At 45.7% G+C, this 20,006-nt stretch overlaps 1 protein-coding gene across 1 annotated transcript in view; it reads right to left on the minus strand.

Annotated features, from left to right (window-relative positions):
* The window catches only part of macf1a (microtubule actin crosslinking factor 1a), a 98,716-nt gene extending 82,516 nt beyond the window's left edge, over positions 1–16,200 (minus strand). The window contains 19 exon segments of the mRNA XM_068746947.1: positions 425–846; positions 1,307–1,461; positions 3,362–3,514; positions 4,236–4,361; positions 4,660–4,755; positions 4,970–5,074; positions 5,240–5,401; positions 5,896–5,973; positions 6,057–6,185; positions 6,351–6,645; positions 6,894–7,048; positions 7,558–7,651; positions 7,782–7,909; positions 8,247–8,342; positions 8,723–8,842; positions 9,186–9,292; positions 9,660–9,772; positions 10,596–10,762; positions 15,061–16,200. Of these exon segments, the coding sequence (XP_068603048.1) occupies positions 425–846; positions 1,307–1,461; positions 3,362–3,514; positions 4,236–4,361; positions 4,660–4,755; positions 4,970–5,074; positions 5,240–5,401; positions 5,896–5,973; positions 6,057–6,185; positions 6,351–6,645; positions 6,894–7,048; positions 7,558–7,651; positions 7,782–7,909; positions 8,247–8,342; positions 8,723–8,842; positions 9,186–9,292; positions 9,660–9,772; positions 10,596–10,762; positions 15,061–16,200 (3,841 nt within the window).
* Positions 16,201–20,006: the final 3,806 nt, after the last annotated feature.

A 20,006-nucleotide genomic window follows, 5' to 3' on the forward strand; every position in this document is an offset into this window, starting at 1 on the left:
TATATGGGTGTGGATGAAGCTCCCTACAGCATAACTCTTGATTCATTCCAGATTCATGCTTTTCAGAGAGCTTACAAATATGGTTGAAAAGGACAAAACAGAGCAGCAAACTGTCACCATAAATATCCATAAATTAAATTTATGTAGCCATAAATCAAGGAAGACAAATTGTTATGGACACAACGATGAAAAATACAATTTATTGAAAAAAATGAAATTAACTGTCAACATGTTGAAAAGCATTTCATATCCTAACAGAGCACCGCAGACTACACTTATTATTTACCATCACAACCTCCTCTACCAAGACTTTGTGTCCCTCTAGTGGATGTAAAGTGTAGCTCCACCTACATCAATGGAAGCAGGTATCTATACATTATGTGTAGAGGGTTAAGTTGTGAAGTTCAGGACTGAGTTCACTCACTGGTTTCCATGTTGAGCAGCAGGTCCTGGCAGTGCTGCTGGGCCTGATGGACCTCCTTCTCCAGCTCTCTTCTTTCAACCGGTGTGAACAGAGTGCTCTCTTTACTGTCAGACAGGAAGTCTGCCAACTGGGACTCCAGGTGATCCAGTACCTGCTGCCGCTCTGCAGGCACCTGACTCCGAACCTGAAAGAAGAGGGAAGACGGTAAGTACAAGAGAGAAGGAGAAAATCAGAGAGCCACAAACAGGACGACAGGACAAAAGATGACTGGAGACAAACAGACGGTCAGCCTCACCGTATCCAGGCTCCATCCAGAGACGGTTCTGATGTCTTTCAGCACATATTGCCAGGAAACGACACTCTTCATGTTGATATGCAGCTGATGCCACAGAGACATGACCTTCTGGTACGACTGCTCTGCCCTGCAAAATGCAAACACAAATATTTTTTTAGCTCATAAAAAAGTATTTTTTGGATATATAATAAACAAGACTTTACAGCAATGAGTCATGAATAGCTCTTTGCTAAAACTGATTTATATATCTGAAATTAAATATCTGAAAGCCATTTTACCTTATTTTACCTCATTCAAGTCACAACTTCACAGCATGTTTTATGTGTACTGGAATAATGTATGTACCGTGTACTGATTCTGATTCTAGTAACTGTAAATAAAAGTTACTAATATAAATGTTCACCCTCTGGAATGCATAGAAATGAATCCTATTTGATGGTTAAACATTATAAGCCTGCGTTAATCCTTTTTCGCATCCAACATTAAGAGTTTGCATGAGCGTAGGATAGTTCATCCACCTGCACATCAACCACAGCTGGATTTGACAACACCACTCCTTCCTGTTGCAGGTCGTGATCGTGTCTCACCTGCTGGCGGTGTTTATGGCCTCCTGGTTTGGAGGGGGGATGGTGAAACACACTGATGGGACCATGGCCTCATTCCCGGTTGGATTGATCACCTTCCACTTGGTCCTCTGAGAGTTGTCCTCCAGCACACACTCCTCACCTTGGCTTATCGTGATCTGAGAAGAGACAGGTAAACAGGATGGAGGCAAAAACCAGGAAAACAACAACAACAGATAGATGGAGCACAAATGGAGGGGAAAAAGGGGAACGGGTGGAAGTTATGGAAAGACAGACAATGGGAATGAGGCAGAGATGAAGATCGAATGATGGATAAGGCAGAAAGTAAGAGAAAAATAAAATTATGATTAAAAAGAAAGATGACAGAATTTTAATTGGAAGATCAAAGGAGAGGTCAGATGAAAAAATGGAGAGATCTAAAATCAGGGAAAAGAGGAATTTGAAAACCAAAAACAAACTCGGAACGCAACATAAAATGCAAACATCCCTGAAGTCATGAGGTTAGCAGGAGCCCTTGATGACGCAGCATTCTAGTCCCCCACCAAGGACTGAAAGCTGCACATAAAACTAAAGCTTTTATCACAAAAGAAGAAACTATCCAAACTCAGTTCAGTTTCCTCACGCCTGAATCACCCTGAGCAGCAGTTCAGCAACGGACAAACATCCATCATACGGCAAGTTTAAGAAACCCAGAGCAGGACGAAGAGGTTGGGATTCAAAGCTGCGAAACTCAGCTCCAAACTAAAGACAAAGCAATCACATCTGCGTCAGTTTTCAAACGTAAACCAGGAGATGAATACCTGGAGGACGGCTGTGTTTCTGTGCCCCACCCCACCTGTGTATTTATGAGCTTGTCTTTAGCTGCCCGCCTTTCCAAGTACAGTACAATTACCACTGTAAACGTAGACGGACAGCGAGTCCACATTTCTGAATGCATCTGGTCCACTCTGATAAGATATTTAAAACCATCCACTTTAGAGTGGGTCACAGTAATGACAGGAAAGCCTGACCTCAGCTGACGACAGAGAAGCAGCCATAGCAGGAGAGCGTGTGCAGTGTAGGACTCTGAGGTGAGACGGGGAGAATATAGGCTGCTATACCTGAACGTTCGTCTTGCCAGCCCAGCCGACAGACGAGAGGGAGGAGGAGGTGGAAGGAGTGATAACAGAGGCCAAAAAGGTACATGAGGGTGTGAAGAAAATGGAGGAAACACAGGAAAGCGAAGGAGAGAGATTATTTTTGGTCATGTGCACGTTTGTCCAGAACGCATGGATTTGCTTTAGTTCAAACGTCATCCCTGTGGCAGCTTCCTATTTATTTATCGTTTTACATCAGTAATGCAGGTAAGGAGCAAGCCACCTCCTTTCTGCACCTGGATGCAACACCTCACGTACAGCATAACGGCAATCTAAAAATAGCAGCAGCAGATCCAACCCTGCAGAGCAAGGTGCTGCTTTTCATTGAGCCCTTGATTTCACTTGATTCTGTATGCTATAAAAAAAAAAGTGGAACTGATAGGTGGAACTGTGCAAACTTTGGCTATTCTACCAAGATCCAGTCTAGTCTGTTTAATGAGAGCAAATGCACAGATCATGATATGAGAATGATCAATTCTTTGTTGTAACTATTTTGCCCATTCCATTTCCATATGGAAATGGAATGGGCAAAATATACATGCCAGTCAAATTACAAAAACAGCTACCAGGACAGATTAGCAAATAATCTCACGGCCACAGAATATTCATTAATATGGACCACCGAGGACAGAAACACTGCTCAAGCTAAAGATGAAACCTTTCTGGGGGGGGGGGGGCAGCTATAATAGGAAGTGCAGGGCAGACAGGCAGGAGTAGGTGGTGAGGTTGAAAACAAAACGTTGGTCGGGTGATTCTTGACCTGGCACCACTTAGCAACGCATCCCATCACAAAGTATCTAGCAGCTAAAGGACTATCTAAAGGTAACCTGAGAGGCAACGTGGAGAAATGGGGGGGCCTGATTTGAGTGTTATGAGCGGATTAGTTCAGCTGTCAGCACCTGGAACCTGGTTAGTCGCATACCTCTATCTGTCTGTAGTCGCAGATGGCTCTGATGGGTGTTGTGGTTCCCACGGAGCTCTCTGCACTGCGAGGGCTGAGCTGCACCACCGCCTTGGCCCGGCTAACCAGGCTAGCCACTGTGCGCCGGTATTCAATCAGCTGTTCCTTCTCCTCCTGCAGGACAAAGAAAAATGCTACCATTTGCAGCTCCGTTTTGCAAATATTTCCCCCTAAACCACTACTGTGAATAAAAGCACCGACCCAAATTCATAGGATAGATTTTAGACGAATATCACTTGTTAGGGTATACGGTATTACAATTAATAGATAATTAGCCTGTGACTTGGCTCCCTGAATGCTAAACAGCAGGTATTTATTTATAGGTGCTCTTCACCCTAGAATTAACATTTATTTCTTATTTGATTTAGGACTCATTTTAGAGAGACAGATAGAGAGAGGTATTCAAAAAAAGAGATAAAAGTGAGGGAGAGGAAGAGACAGAGTGGGGGATGCTACAAGAGCGGTATACAGTACATTACATCCCTGAAATGAATTTCAGACAGGACAATAACGTGTCAAATGAAAAGCAAGGCATAGAAAGAATTTACACTGAGAAATATCCACGCATGAAGAATCAAAAATGGATTTGACAACCTCAAATAAAAACAATTCAATAAAAATAAATGATTAAATGCTCTCTCAAATAAAGTTTTGGATGAAGACTTAAATGAAATGCTGACGCAGAGGTAATGACCCTATTAATGTCGCCTGGTACAAATGACAAAGATTAATTCTACATTCAGAAATACCAAGTACTTTAAATTCAATCACATCTGAAAAAGTAATTTAATATCAATGAAATGTAAACACAGAAGCGTGTGTGTAAATAAGATACCATCGAGTCCTGCAGCAGGTCTTCCAGTTTGCTCAGTCTGCTGTTCTTGTCACTGGTGTACTGCCTCTTAATGGTTTCATGCAGCTGGCGCAGGTACGACTCACAGTCCCGAGCATCACTCATAAACTAACGGCAAAACAGACAGGAATGAAAACATTAGATGGGTTTTAAGTTGAATGTGAAGGTAAGTTTATGCAGAAGACGCTTTGAGAAATAACCAACTCCTCCCTTACAGCATCACACCCACATCGTGTATCTGCAGCTAGAGGACCGGATGCGATGCAGCCACAACAAACGGCTTCTTCATTTTGCATCAGAGACATTTATAACTCTATACCTTAGACGAGGAGGACATTTGCATGGGAGTCTAGAGCAGGCTAAAGCGTGACTTAAACTACAATGACGTCTGTGTCTGGTGCCTTACCTGGAAGTATGCCGTGTTATCTTTGAGATGCTGTTCTACACACACACAGAGCTCGTTCACCCACTGCCACTGAGTCTGCAGGGCAGCACTGTACGCCTGCAGAAACACGGAGAGGGAAGACGGTGAGTAAATGTATCCACGGTAGCTACGGGGAGATGCTGCTCCCCTTCAAAGATGCAGAAACATTTAGATTCAATATAATATGCACCTGTTTACGTCCTGCCCCTTTTGAACCTAATTAATGCTACATAACTGAATATCTTTAACAGCATCTAAAGGCCATTCAGCCCAGATGAATGAAGAGGTTCACCTCCACAGTCTGCTTGGCTGGATGATTCTCCTGACACAGGCTACTGGCGGTTTTCTGAAGCGACTGCATCACTTCTTGTTTCTCATCCAGCTCTAATCTCATTTCCTGTGGATAACATGGATTATTATAGCACTCATCTGGTGCAAATATGACATTTCTGAATGTGGAAAACATTCCTGGAGATAAACGCATCCTGTAGAAAGTAAGGCGAGCTTGTTTTATGTATGCCACGTCATCAGTGTATCGGTTAAGCACCCTTCCTCCACTCACACTGTATAATTCTCTCTTGCCGTTCATGTTGAGGTTGTTGTCGCTCCAGTCGAAGGCAATCTCCTCCTCCTCCCTCTCATTGAGCCAGATCAGCTCTTCAGTGCAGTGCGACACAAATGCATGCAGGCTTTCCAAGCTCCGGAGGCGCAAGGAGGAATGTTCCTATAGCAACGACACAAACAAACATCATCATGCTGCTCATCAGCTGTGCAGAGAGAAGCGGAGTAAGCATCCTCTATTCCATTTAGGGATGTCCCAATCAGGTGTTTTGGACCCCGAGTCCGAGTCATTCGATTTTGAACCAATACAGAGTCCCGATCCGATACCAGACGAGTGAAAAACGGATCCAGGATGTCCCCTTTTATTATAATCATCTTATTTCAACATTTAACTCTTAAACAGAGCTCTTCTGTGGCGTAGCTCAAACATTCAAGCAATGAATAAAATACCTTTTTCACTTTGGACTTGGACTAGTGCAACAGGACATATTAAATACCAATATTTAAAATAAAATGAACAGCAGTGCAATCGCAAGGTTTTTGTCATCCACTTCAGAACACTTCCACACCACAGACACACCCGCGCAACAAGCTTCAGGCTGCTTCCGAGTCACCAAGACGTTTGTTACCTCATGCACAATTCAACCCGACACTAACCAGGAGTTTGCAGTACTGGTGCTCCAGTTTTCCCAGCGTTTCAGAGTAACTGGTCTTGAAGTTGGGAGAAACATTTGCCTGAAATAGAGGGGAGGAAATCCTCATTACAAACAACTCTTAGCAGAAGCAGAGGCTGCGGAGCATATGTGATGTGTGTTTGCCTCGTAGCTGTGCGCCTCCTGGACGCTGCTCATCAGCTCCTCCACTGCAGTGTGTATATTGCTGTGATCCTGGAGGTGGTTTTCTACAGTGGGAAGGTCGGCGCCCCATTCAGCTTGCTCCAAAAGCTCCTGAAAACCAGAGGCGGAAAAAGTTCCAAAGCAGAACTCAGAATGAACTGACGTTTACATTTCACACTGAAAATCATCCTCCAGCACAGTGAGACGAGGATTTCAGAATGGGCCTGTCCGTTCAATGAGCATTCGCATGCCTATTTCCGTGTCACAGAGACTGACCTGTGTCTCCTCCACCCATCCGAGCAGCTCGTAGATGAACCTCAGGCTTCCTTCGTCCTCTGATGACGACATGGCCACCAGCTGGGAGCGAGCCATGGGACGCCGCAGTAGCGCCGCACCGACTGCTCCCACAGCTCCCAGCAGCGTCTGCCCCAGTGTCAGGCCCCCGTCTGTCACCGTCTGGTTGGGGTGCTCTGCCCCGGTGCTGCCCAGTGACTGGGAGAAGTGGCCCTTCCTGTAGACGCTGGCGCACTGCAGCCTGAGGGAGACCAGCTCCTCTTGAAGGCAGGACACTCTGACGAGACGCAGATTCTTGTTAGCAGAATTTATCATTTGTGATTGGTTCACAGCTGCAGTAAAAGTCAATTTGCCAAAACGGTTGTTTTATTCAGATTCTCAAGCTGGCTAAATGGAGTGGTATGAAGATAATTAGAGGATTTAAATGGACACTAATAATTAAGGATAATCCTTCCTGAATTGAGTAATCATGTTGGTCACAAATTGATCACAGCCAATTCCATCCAACTTTAACTCCAGACTCACCTGAACGCCAGCTGCTCCACCTGGTAGTACTTCTCCTCTCGGAGGACCTTTAGTTCCTGGTTCAGCTGTCTGATGAGAGACTCGCAGTCCTGCAGGTAGCAGGCCAGCTCCCCCTCACACTGCACTGCCTCGCCACTCTCCACCCGAGACATGTCCTGGATGGCAGAGGAAACATGCCACAATGAGATTTCTCCTTTTTGATTAGCCGACCGGTCGATGCCGTTCTGTTTCCCCGCTGGCAGTGAACAGCACAGGGGACACCAAAGCAGCTCTCAGTAGCTTCTCTTCCATAGTTCACATTATTGACAACAGAGCTCTAAGCTGAAGGGGCGGAAACAAAGATGGAGAAGTGGCCATGTGCCATCTTTTAAATTATGTTGTGTCCAGCTTTGCAACAAACAGGGGAAGTGGTTCAGTTCAGTTCAGTTCAGACAACTTTATTTATCCCAAGGGGCAATTTAGTTCAAGCAGTCTACCAGACCATACAATACAAACATTCGCAAACATAATGAAAAAATAAATAAATAAAAAAAAGGAAATACTTAGTCCTAGAAGGGTGCTAGCTCGCACGGCTTATCACAGTGTCAATCCCCAATCCCCAGCACCCCGCATGTGTGAGGCAGGAAATTAAAAGGAAGTCAGATAGGAGAGGGTCGGTACTCACAGCCTGGAGTGTGTTCTTAGCGAGGGTGAGCTTCTCCTCACAGTCTAGAGCCATGTTCTGGATCTTATTGGCCCTCAGGAGCAGGAGCTCTAGCCTGAAAACACACACAGAGGTGCAACCCTCAAAGCCAGACTTGACGTGGAACCACATCAGCATGAGGATTCACTGCACCCTCACTGGGGTGAGATAAGTGCATGGATGACAGTGTGTGTGTGTGTGTGTACCTCTCCACAGCTGGCCGGAGAGCCTTCTCCCTCTCCAGCATCTCCAGGATGAGTTTGCCCCACTCCTCCTCCAGGTCATTGGGATGGAGGCCCTGAGGAAGCTTGATACGACCGAACTCCATCCACACCTACAGCACGCACACATTAACATCCCATCATGCTTCAGTGCAACTGTACACACCGTCAAAGTCTGAAATTCAGACAGGCCACTAAAGAGCGCTTTTACATCAGAGTTCTAGCGATGAGAAGTCTCACCCAGGCTAAAAGTTTGCTAGCATCGTCTGAGCGAGGATACAGAAGGGTCTATCGCGTCTTTGTGCGCCGTTATACAAGCTGCCGCATTAATAACACTAAAATAAATCAGTAGACAAATGTCTGACCAACTAAACTCCATCTTTCATTGGCAGTCTCCTGATGCCCCTGGGCTGACACCCATGATGCCCCCCACGCAAACTTTCATCTCACCTCCAGCATTTTGTAGAGGTGTTCGATGTGACCCTTCTCCACCTCCTTTGCGGGGATCTCCGTCTCCTTGAAATGGACGTATTCATTGTAAAGTGCCTGGTGGAGAGGAGAGACAGAAGCCAATGATTTGTTTAAGGTCAAACACAAAGTCAAAAGCAGTTTTGTAATCGCAGCCTCTGTCCCGGGGAGGACATTAGCTAGTTTCTGTCAGATGTGACCGCTTCTTTTCCGTCCCTCCTCCGTTTCTCTTTAGACATCACGTAGGTCGTTATTTCTCACAACAGAATCCTGTCATTTACATTTTAGTGACACTCGTTTTTCTCACATTTTGTTGCAACTCAGTTCCACTAAAGCAAAATGCATTTACAAATCATTATTCATTTTGAGAGAATTTACCCATCACTGGCGTTTCTCTGGGTTTTGTGGTAACTCCTTGCTGTTTTTTGAGGATTGTTGAGCTCGTGTTAAGTTCTCACCTTGAGTTCCAAAGGATTTTGTGGGAAGTTCTTGTTTGCCATGAGGGCAGTATGGTGGCGGCTCCACTGGAGCAGAGAGGAGAACCTGGTTTGGTATTCTGACCAACGCTGGTTGACCTCCTGATGACACGAGAGAGGAGACAGAGGATGAGAACAGATAGTCTGTAATTTGTTTGTCCTAAATCTAATTTATTCATTTTACATGTCATGCAATGTCAGCAAGAAAAAAAAACACCATTATTTGATATTCCATGTAGAAACTGTCAAACAAAATTAATTACACATTTCTGTAAAGAATTAAGCATAAAATGAATATGAAAAAACATTTAAAGGTTTTAGAGGAAACGGAACAACAATGATGAATGAACATAGCATTATAAACCAGGTTCCTAACATCGTGACGTCCATTTCTAATGAGCTCAAACGTATGGATGGCTGCTCGGTAAAGTGGGATGTGACGTACATTTGCATAGACGCCCTCTCCTCCCTCGGGGATTTTGGGGAAGGCATCGTAGATGGAGGAGACATAGGTGATGACCGATTTTTCATCTGGACATGAAACATCAACGTCTGAAGAGAAAGAAAACATAACAGACAAAGACTTAAGAACTCCAGAACACTGAGCGACAGATTGCGTTCAAACACAGAAAATAAATAATACATTTTAAGATTTCCAGAATGTTTTTTTTTCTCTGAATTAACCTATAGAACTTGTTTCTAATAACTAGACAACAGGTATGACCATAAAATATTGCATTACATTATTACATTAGGGATGCCTGGTCAAAATATCAGCGTACTTCTAAACTAGAATAAATAAATAATATGTAGTTGTTGACTGACGTCTACTCTTACACCTTATTAAGAATGCTGGACAGAGAACTGTAAACTGGCAACAGTCAACCCTCAGCCTATTGACTCAGAATAACAGTCCCACCCTCGGCATCCAGCAGACGGGTCACCCCGAGCGACTCGGCGATCTCAAAGGCCTGCTCAAGGTTCTCCCGGTTACCCTGCTGCGACACCACCTCCATGTCGATCAGGTCTGGCCTGGAAGTCGGATACAGAAAGGCGCATTAGTTAGTGCTCTCGGTGCGCGTCTCTTTAGCAGCCTCGGCGTGTCTGGTTCGTGTTTACCAGCATCCATTGTGTTCAGAAAGCATTAACGGAACGTGTAACGCTTTTATAATTTGGTGATTCCAAAGAAATATTGAATTTGTCTGTATCTATGTTGAAAACTAAAGCTGAAACATCCTTTTACAGCGTATTCAGCGGGTTTTATGGTCGTGTTTTCCACAGCATTTTTGCATTAAATATTTTTTTCCAATGAAACATGTCGACTAGGATTGACCCGTCACTAAGGTGCGAAACACTTCCCTTAGAATCCCCTGGAATTAGCTTCAGTGAATCTAGTTTTACTACCAAGAATCAAGAAAGTTTTATTGTCACTCCCCCACCCACATGAAAGGAACGAAAAATAGTACTCAGGTCCCAGATCGAGGCAAGTAACAAACAGTCATTTAAAAGACAGTCATTCAGTGCAAACCTTTTTTTTTTTTTCTCTCTCCCTCTCAAAATATGTACACATTTATTTCACAGATACCCGAATAGCAGCATCCAACGGAGTGAAATGAGTCCGACAAGGCAGCAGTAGTTGTGACCTGATAGTCCACCTCAGAGTTATTCTGTGTTCATAACTCTCACAGCATCAGGGAAGAAACTGTTTTTGAACCTGGTGGTTCTGGCCCTGATGCTGCGCGACCTTCCTCCAGATGGGAGGGGGGAAAACAGTCCGCGTGCAGGGTGGGTGGGGTCCTTCATGATGCAGGTTGCTTTTTTCCTATACTACGCAGTATAAACAGCGTCCTCTAACCTGTATCTGTGCAGCAGAGCGTTGAACATGCGTCCATCGCTCCAGGATGAGGTGAAGTTGCCGCAGCGGAGGCCGGCGTAGCCTTCTGTCGCCTGCTGGCTCCATAATAACAGCTTCTCTTTGGCAGTGAGGTCGCCCGACTCACCGCTCACATAGATCTCTGAAATCTGGAGGTGGGGAGAGACAAGCGGGAGTTACCGTTGGACGCTCGCCATTTCCAGTCTGCGGAGACGGAATTAGAAACACAGCGATTCTGCAGTCATCAAATCAAACATATGGTTTGTATTTAAAATCATTACCATAGAGCTTATTCTTTCAAAATATGCATCTTATTCTGGACACCTTCAAACCAATCGAACTGCAGTAGACACAAGTTTTACCCTCATTCCTATTCAAACCACAGCCACAACGAATCTGCACAAACAGCCGACTGCTCTGGAATAGGACACAAACTCACTTTGATTCAGACCGCCCTCATTCTCATTCATCTTCATGATAATCAATAATAGCCTGTGTGTGTGTGTGTGTAATAATGCAGCTTTTTCAGTCCCCTCTCTATAATCTATAGTCTAGTCAGCTCGGAGAACATGTTGCCCCCTCTCCTCCTGCGTCCTGCCAACCTCGACCTGTCTTTCATCTGTTCTGCCTCAGATGCTGATCAATCGGTGCAGCCCTCGTATCCACTGCAGCTACTACCTTCAGTCCTGTTCAAATCAGTTCCCTTGGATTTTCACTGTTGTACTGAAGACAAGAGGCAGCGTCAGCAAAACAGGATCATTACTAGTCCCTCGAAAGGATGACGAATGGTTTTAATTCTACATCGGCGGATTTAAGGAACAGGACTTGGCTGTACTCCTGAGAGCACTAAGGACACAGTGGATGTTTGCTCACAGGCCTGAGGAGAAGCTTCCATGGAGACCAACAGCGATGTGCTCTGCCACAGAGCTGCAAGACCACTTTGGCCATTTACACACAGGGTCCCTGTTCCTCTGGATTTGTTGCCTTTAGGTCAAACTGACAAAAGCTGAATTATGTATATGCAGCAAGTGTCGGTGCTTGGCTGCTGTTATTGTAATCAGTATTCTCCCGTCATCCTCCCCTCCTTCCTGCCTCCATCTCTCTTCCTACTGATATTACAGAGCCATACGAAATTCCAGTGTGTGCCAGGATACTGCAGCAACAACCAAAAAAAGTACGGAGGGGGTAGGGAGCAGAGCTTGGGGGGGGGGGGGGGTGATGAAAAAGCATTGAGGCCAGCAGGAAGAGAAGGGGGGACTGCAACAGCAGACTGCATCGTTAGAAGCTTCTCATGAAGTAGTAGTCGTTAAAATAATAGTTACTGCAAAGAAAAAGGTATCTATACGTTTACACAAACAACCTGAGACTCTGCTAACAGGGACTCATCTATCTGCAGCTCACCCAACAGAACATTTTGTTGTCTGTGTCTGCCATCAATGGATTATAATTTATCTCAGGCCAGATACTTAGAGAAACAAAATTATTCACACCTATGCCCAATTTGGAATCACCAATTCACCTGCGCATTGTCTTCAGCTTGTGGGAGGAAGACTGAGCAGTTGGATGGAAAAAATAAAACGGGGTTTCTAAAAAACTGAACAGAAAAGACGTGAAGTTGCAAAGTTAATAAATCCATGAAAGTTCGCTGAAGTCAGCGCTAGTGAAGGCCGTCATAAAATACTACCTGTGTGAACATCAAGTGTAGTTCAGGGAGTACTGGCTCCAGACACTGGTCACATGGCTGGAGTTGGTTCATCTCATCAGGAAAGGCTTCAATGGCCACATCTGTTCAGTACCATTGTGGATACACACCGTCTACATGTGTGTCTGCATATTGAAGACGATGTTCATCTCTGTAGCCTCCATGTATTCCTTATATCTACATGTAATGTACGCGTGTGCATGTCTGTGCAGTGTTCAGTTACAAATACCCACAATCCTTTGTAAGACCCTGGAACCAGCCCTCCTTTAAAAATATGGCCAGCAAGAGGAGGAGGAGGATTTCATTGCTGTACTTCAGTACAACCTTGCCTTCAAGTCCTTCAATCAAACTATGAATGATGGATGAATGATGGATGGCTGGATAGCTTCAGACACAGTTGGAGGGTTGTCTGGATGAATCTGAGGGTGACTTTAATATGTGGCAGGAATCCCCTCGAGGCTCAAAGGCAGCCGTCACGCTGACGACTGCACATTTCAAATCGCTTTTACGCAGCGAGAGTTTCCACTCAAAGCCACACAGAACGGACGGCCGCACTTAGACTGAACGCAGACGCACCCTGACACATTCTCACACCCGTCACGACCCAGGAACCCATAGACAGAACGGGACTATTGATTACTACCAACCAGTTAAGCAGGAACCGTTGGGAAGCTGCAGCAGCGCCCATTTGTCTTCTCCCAATGACTCAGCAGCTACGCGAGTGAGACACGCAGCGCCAAGATCAAACTGACACGACACCAACTGCTATCCTGCACAGCCATGAAGGCGCTGCCGTTGATTCATTTGCTGTGCTGCTGCAGCAGCCTGTCCATTTTCAAGGTGAAGGAGGGCTGAGCAGGATGGATGGAAACGAGCACAGCAGAGAATCTGACTGCTGCACGCAAGCCACAAACATTTCTGTAAGCCCAACATGAATAGTTTCTGAAGAAACACTGATCTGGAAGTGTTCTTGCTATATGCAATTTATATAACTCAAGCTTGCCTCATGATGTCGTACAAACTGTGTGCTCTTTGAATAACAGAAAGGGTGGAAAGCGGAGGATTTCTGGTGGATTACAACGCATATGGAAAAGTATTGTTTGTGTAATGTGTAATTGGTAGCAGCCAAAAGAGGAACGACGTTTACCACCGTTTTATTGTCAACACCATTTGAAAAATATACTAGAGTTTAGCAAACGGGTTAGTTCTGTCGGCCTGCTGGGTGTAGCGTTTGGTGGGAAGTTAAACTGAAACAGGTAACCAAGATTCATCGTTATCACAGGTACTCAGACATGGTATTACACACAAAATGTGTGTGTAATACCTTGAAACAAATGCTTGAAAATGAGAACTGATGAATTTCTGCATCATTAAATGGTAATAACCAAGTTTGGCTTCCAAAAATGGTGCGACAATAACAAGATTCTGTAAAGCTGTGAAAACAACCGGACATCCTGTTAGATTGGTTAAGATTACAACGCTACTCACTACATTTGTCTTGTTTCCATCTTTGGTTATTTCTCCTCATTATTTAATGCCGACGTTATCCATATATCAGTGCTGTTAATACCAAGCTATTATTTGGTAATTGCATTTTATTACCCAAATAATATATAGGTATCATCAATCTATTACCCTTATTTAGTATGTTATTATCAGGCTGTGATGCGGTACTCTAAAGTGCCTCCCAAGAGCTTTGCAGAAGAATTCTGCTCCTTTTCTCAAGGAGGATTAAGAAAACTCTGGCATCCCATCAGCAGTCATATCCAAACCTTCAAACAGCCAGTGAACCGTGGAAAATCTGCTGATAAACATTCAAAAGTAATGTAAGAGGATTAAAATGTAGAACACCAACAGCAGAGAACCTGTCGTTGAACATCTCAACTATATGTTGCCATGAATGACCTAAATCCTTGCCAGGCAAAGCCACCAGAGCTCGACACGGACAGACAATTACATCTACTTATATGCTTTTGAATGATACGTTTCAGTTTGGAGCAAGAGGCCACGACACCAAGCCTGTCCAACAGACGGCAGGAGTGACACAGCAAGAGCGGCAATGGAAATAAATGGAGGAGGGAGGGAGGGAAGGAGGGAAGAATGCTACGGATGGAGGGACAACCCGTCCGGCGTTGATTATGCTCGGGGGGACAGAGGACAGAATGGAGGGAGGTTTCTGAAAGAGCCGAGAACACACTCACACACTGAACCCTGCACAACAAAAGGACGGACCAAATAAGAAAACCAGAATGCACCTCCATCAGGCCACAGACTGCTACTTTGAAAAAATGGGTTCCAGAGACATCGTATGTATAGATTGTACCCCAAAAAAATATATATATATATTATATGTAGTTTATACAAAGTCACAACTTTGTCAAAAGAAATATAAAATGCCTACAGTAATATAATTCTCACGAGTGGAATGGAATGTATGAAGACAGCTAGTTTTGTCTCCTAAAGCCAACCTTCTTAATTCACAATAAAAAGCAGACCAAAGCAGAATGTTCTCGCAACTTAAAAAGACAAATAAAATGACTAAAACATCCGTGGATTAATTTATCAGGGGCTGTTCCAGCCATTTTCTGCACCTTCTGTCGTCGAAGCACAGAAACTGTTTACTTGCTGACGAGACGAGCTGTTCGGAACCACGAGGTTACTCGCTACACCTTATAAAAGACATAATCAGTAAAAGTCCAGAGACGATGTGGATGACAGGACGAGTAGAGGTATGTAGAGGCAAACCTTTGGCAGGTACTTTGCAGTTGTCTGTTGCTGTGGTGACATGGAGCTCTCCATCACGGAGTCCAGTCTCTCTGATGAACTACTGGTCAAGCCTCCCCAGTCTGTCTGACTGGGAGTGGTGCCCGCCGTCCCCGGAGAGGTCAGCGGCAGATCGCTGGCGTAGCCCGACTCCAACGGAGAAGACTGCTCTTGCGCATGCACTGGTGTGTTCAAGCTAAATCCTTTGACGGACATGGTGACAGGGAAACTCCCTTCAGACATTTGGGCCGTCCCTTTGTCCTCCTCAGAGAGCTGAACTTTGAGAATGTTCCCTGTTCCTGGAGAGAGGGCAGGTGGATCCGTGTACACATCTCCTTTGCTGTCACTTTCGCCACTCCACACTGGAGAGCCAAAATCTCTCGGGTAGACGGTCCTTACCACACACAGCTTACCATCCACCTCCCGGATATGGACCACACCTTTATGGTCACTCCCCAAAGGTGTCTGCACAACATCTGGTGCTCCTTCAAATTCCGCTCCTCCGTCCTTTTCCGCTGCTCCAAACATCCCTCTGTCTTTTCCCCCCTCCGTTTGGCGGCGTATCCAAGGTTTCTCTAGGACTCCTTGGACTTTCTCCCGAACAAGGCAAACCCTGCCTCCACCTGGAGTGGTACAGCCCAGTGCTGGGGCTGTGTTGACTGGGGTGGTATTTGTGGTTTGACTTGGGATGCTGGAGACATCTATAATGGCACTAACAGTGTCTTCCTCCCCTGGAAGGCAGAAAATTCCTCTCCATGCTGGGCTGGGCTTGGGGGACACTTCAAATATTCTACTGCCCAAAAGGCCTCCTGTATTGGCACTCCCAGCGCTTAAGGAGAGAGTATTGCTGTGTGGATTGGTTTTGGAATACATCAATCGGGTATCAGGCACTGTTACAAGAGTCCGAGCTCTGTTGCTAAAAGCCGAGGCCTTTCCCTCGTCTTCTTCATCATCTCTTTCATTCCCCTCATGCTTCCTTTCTCGCCCAAAGTCCAACACTTCTTTCCTGCTCTTCTTTCCCTTGTGCTTGCGCCTAAAACGCAAACGCTTCTTTGAAGTTGGGGGAGCTCCACTGACGCCTCCCTCATGGGGAAGTCTGACACAACCCATGGAGTTCCCCATGTTGTTGATGTTGACAACAGCTTAGAGCAAAGAAATCACACAAAATTCAGGCAATTGGGGATTAACTGTCTGAGAGGGCAAATCAATGTTCATTTAGGTTTGAAGATTTCAGGTGGAAATTTTAGGGAAAAAAACAGTCCTTCATTAAAAGATGCTCCAGAGAAGAGATCATATAAACTGCTTCCCGAGGAATCTGACATGTGATGCTGGAAAGAGCTCCATATTCTATGTCACCGTCTTGAGTACAATACAAGCAAATGAAAAGATGGGTGATACGAGCTGTAAAGAAAGGAAATAGTTACTGGTTAAGTAACGGGGCAGCAGCAGCAGCAGGATGATGATGCATCACAGCTCAATCCTTCATTCTCCAGACTTGGATCCGGAGTCAGACCGGCCTCCTCCAAAGGCTGCTGTGATTAACAGTGGATTTATATGCAGGCAGCTGGCAACTAAACTTGATCCCAGAAGGTTTGTGGTTGCAGTCAAGGACAGGAAGACACCGTTATGTTAGGAGCCCAACGTGTGTGTGTGTGGGGGGGTTAGGGTAAGGTGTCTGATTTATCACTACAGATTTCACAGGTAAGAAATTACGTCTTGGAGGACGATGAGTGGGAGAAATAAAAAGTAGTACATCCCGTTGGTATTCAGCCCATGCCTGAGGTTCCACACACACACACACTGTATGTGTGTGTGTGTGTGCATTTGATGTGAGAATAAAGGGTGAAAGTCTGACTGTGCATGCACAGCAGAGATCAGTAGCCGTCTTATCGCACTTCTTTATTCGATGTAATATTCCTTCAGAGATGAGACGTGATGCAATTCAGCGCAGACTCCTTCTTCCTTCCACAGCCGAGCCAACAGCCATGTTCGGATCTGCCGTCGGTTCCAAGTGACCGTAATCCAGGAACTCTATCGACACGCAGATCTATCAATCTGGTCATGAATTAAGGATGCCTCTTTTCTACGCACACATCAGAGATGAGTAGGAATCCGATCAGTTGCAACAATCATCCTGGACGGATTCATGTATGATCTCCGGCATATAGAAACCAGCCGGGTGTCTCATTCTGCCCCGAGTGAAAGACAGGATGCAGTCAGCCAACGCTGCCACAGACTGATGGAACAATCAGCCAATACTCTGAGGCACTGGCTTCCCACCCCGATGCTACACCGAGTGCTCCTCCTCCTCCTGCTCCTCCTTCTGCTCCTTCTGCTCATTGAGCGGGTGCTTCATACGATTTGTGAATTCTTCCAGCTCCGGAGTGAGAATAATGTCAAAATGCTACAATCAAATATTTGTTATATAAATGTGACCAACGTGGCAGCTCTTCACTAAAAGGAGTCAAATGCCTGTGGACTCGCATCACAATAATGCAAATTGCTGCTACATGCTATGCGATGGCATTAGTGGGGCGCTGTTCCTAATCCGGCGGCAGCAGAGCAGACCGACTCCTCTTTGAGCTCCCCAGACAGCTTAGCATCACATGCTCCTCCCCTGGATAACAGTATAAAGACACCCCCCCCCAGCTTTGATGTCAGAGGGCCAGAGTTGGCTGTGAAATCAGCTCCAGTACTGTCCAGTCAAACATTCTGTATTCTGCCGTTCCTCAGGAAAATCCTCCTTCATCAGGTGGTGCAGTGCGACGAAGCAACAGCCTGACCGAATCCATAGTTCGGAGGAAATGTTACATCTTATTCAGATAGAGAAATGATATATATATACATACACAGCAGAACTGGGGTCTGTTTCTCCTCTCCTGTGCCTTACAGCCTCTTAATTCTTCACATTCGTTAGATCTGATTAGGCATAAGCATCTGGGATACGAGTCGGAACTGGACTCTTGGGGCAAAGACGGAGCAGAGGAAGAGACTCGTCCTCCGACAGCTCATCCAAGATCTTGTCAAAATTCCATTCTATAAGCAAACCTACTTCGGGTACACGTCTCTGGAATGAAGCCAAAGGTATTCATCGTCCACTGACGGTTAGAACGCCACACTGTACAGCGGCACAGGCCAGGACGAGAGAGTCCACACTCCGAATGTCAAATAACAAAAGACATGCAGGGGGCAAAAACGGGAACGCAGGGCGTCGCTCCGTCAGACAAGCGTGACTGAATGGATCCGATTGACATGGCGGAGGCTGGAGAAACAGCAGATCCGTGTGCAATCCGGGAGAAGGAAAGAGCGCGTCCCCCAGGTGGTCAGCGGTGTGTCCTGTCCTGTCCTGCGTGGTTGGAGGCCTGCTGATCGGGAGAAGCCAGGCGCTCCAGTTACAGCGGGCAGCCCGGACTCGTCCCTCCCGCCGCTGGATCCACTCCTCTGGTTTATCCCTCGCTGGCGGATCCCGGCAGAAAGAGGAAAGCTTTCATCTCCTGCCTGCAGCAGCTTCACTCTCTCCTCTGCTCGATCTCAGTCTCACAATCCACCCCTCCCTCTTTGGCTCTCCTCCTCCTTTCCGTTTCCTCGCTGCATCTCTCCCTCTCTCTCTCTCTTCCCGTCTCTCGCTCTCATTAGTGAGCTGATTTTTCTCCCACAAGCACACACAATTGACCCAAAAGCTTCCCTGAACAACAAACAGGCTGCGAGAGGATCGGAGGGAAATAAAATAGCTTAAATGTTGAGGCGACTGTCGCACTGGTTTAACACTTCAATCCATTTCCTCTCTTCCCTTAATCTTCACTCTCTTCATCCAGCTACAGGTTATGTCTGAGTCGGACTAGCGGTAAAAAGGAGAGGACCCGAGAGAATGAGAATGTCAGGACGATTTGACGGAATGAAAGGACATTAGAGAAGAGTGAGTGAGTGGAAGCTGTGAAAAGAATGAAAGTAGAGCAGGGATATAAAAACAGAGGATTGCAGGATGTCTGCATCAATGTCTCGATCAACCTGGGTTTTAATTAGGGATGTCCCGATCAGGTCCCCCCCCCACCCACATCACACCTTTCCGAATCAACATGAAGTCAGTTTTAATTGATACAGATGATGATCAACCGTAATTTACTAGCAAGGAACACAAATGCAGTAATCCCAGCTGCTGATTTTTCCTGTGAGCAGGTCAAACTGATGAATTTCCTCACCAGGAAACCTGCTTGTTCAGCCAATCACAGACAGACACAGCGAAGCAGGAGGACTCAAATCTCACTGCACAACCGAGCTAATTGGCGCCACCTTGGGATTTTATTTTGTAACTGCAGCCGGCAGTGGTTGATTGCACTGTACTTGTACGCAGTATATACAGGGGGTCGTCGCCTTACGACCACAATTGGTTCTGAGGGGTTTGTCGCCCATGTTAAATTACTGCCAGTATATTATGCTGTGTCACGATTCTGTAATCATGACACAGCATATGTCTACTCTCTGGGTAGACATCGTGGGTGAGACCACAGAAACTGTCGTACACTCGATTCGCTCGCTTTCCAGTATGTCGTAAAAACACGGCGTAAACAGACAAAAAAAGCAACAGACCAGTGATGTAAAGTTGGTGTCGTAAGCCGCATAGGTCGTAAATCGACGACTAACTGTACTGAAAAAAAGACAGGATTGATAATCTGCGATATGCTTGAAAGGCTTTCTGCATGCTCTGCAAGCAAAATTAGAATGGAAGCTCTGATGCGTCCGATGTTTTCACTTTACTTGCTTTAAATGCCAAGCTATGCATTCAGCGCGGAACGAGGTGACATTAGCAGGAGATACATGGAGAAGATGCTGATAAAACCCTCTGAGGTTAAAGCGGTTTGACAACAGCAGGACCGCAGAGGAAGCTGGCTGTCAGTCGGCTGACAGCGGTGCAAGGCAGAGCAATCGCC

Source organism: Brachionichthys hirsutus, chromosome 13, assembly GCF_040956055.1.
Source record: "Brachionichthys hirsutus isolate HB-005 chromosome 13, CSIRO-AGI_Bhir_v1, whole genome shotgun sequence".
In the NCBI taxonomy this organism is placed as follows: domain Eukaryota; kingdom Metazoa; phylum Chordata; class Actinopteri; order Lophiiformes; family Brachionichthyidae; genus Brachionichthys; species Brachionichthys hirsutus.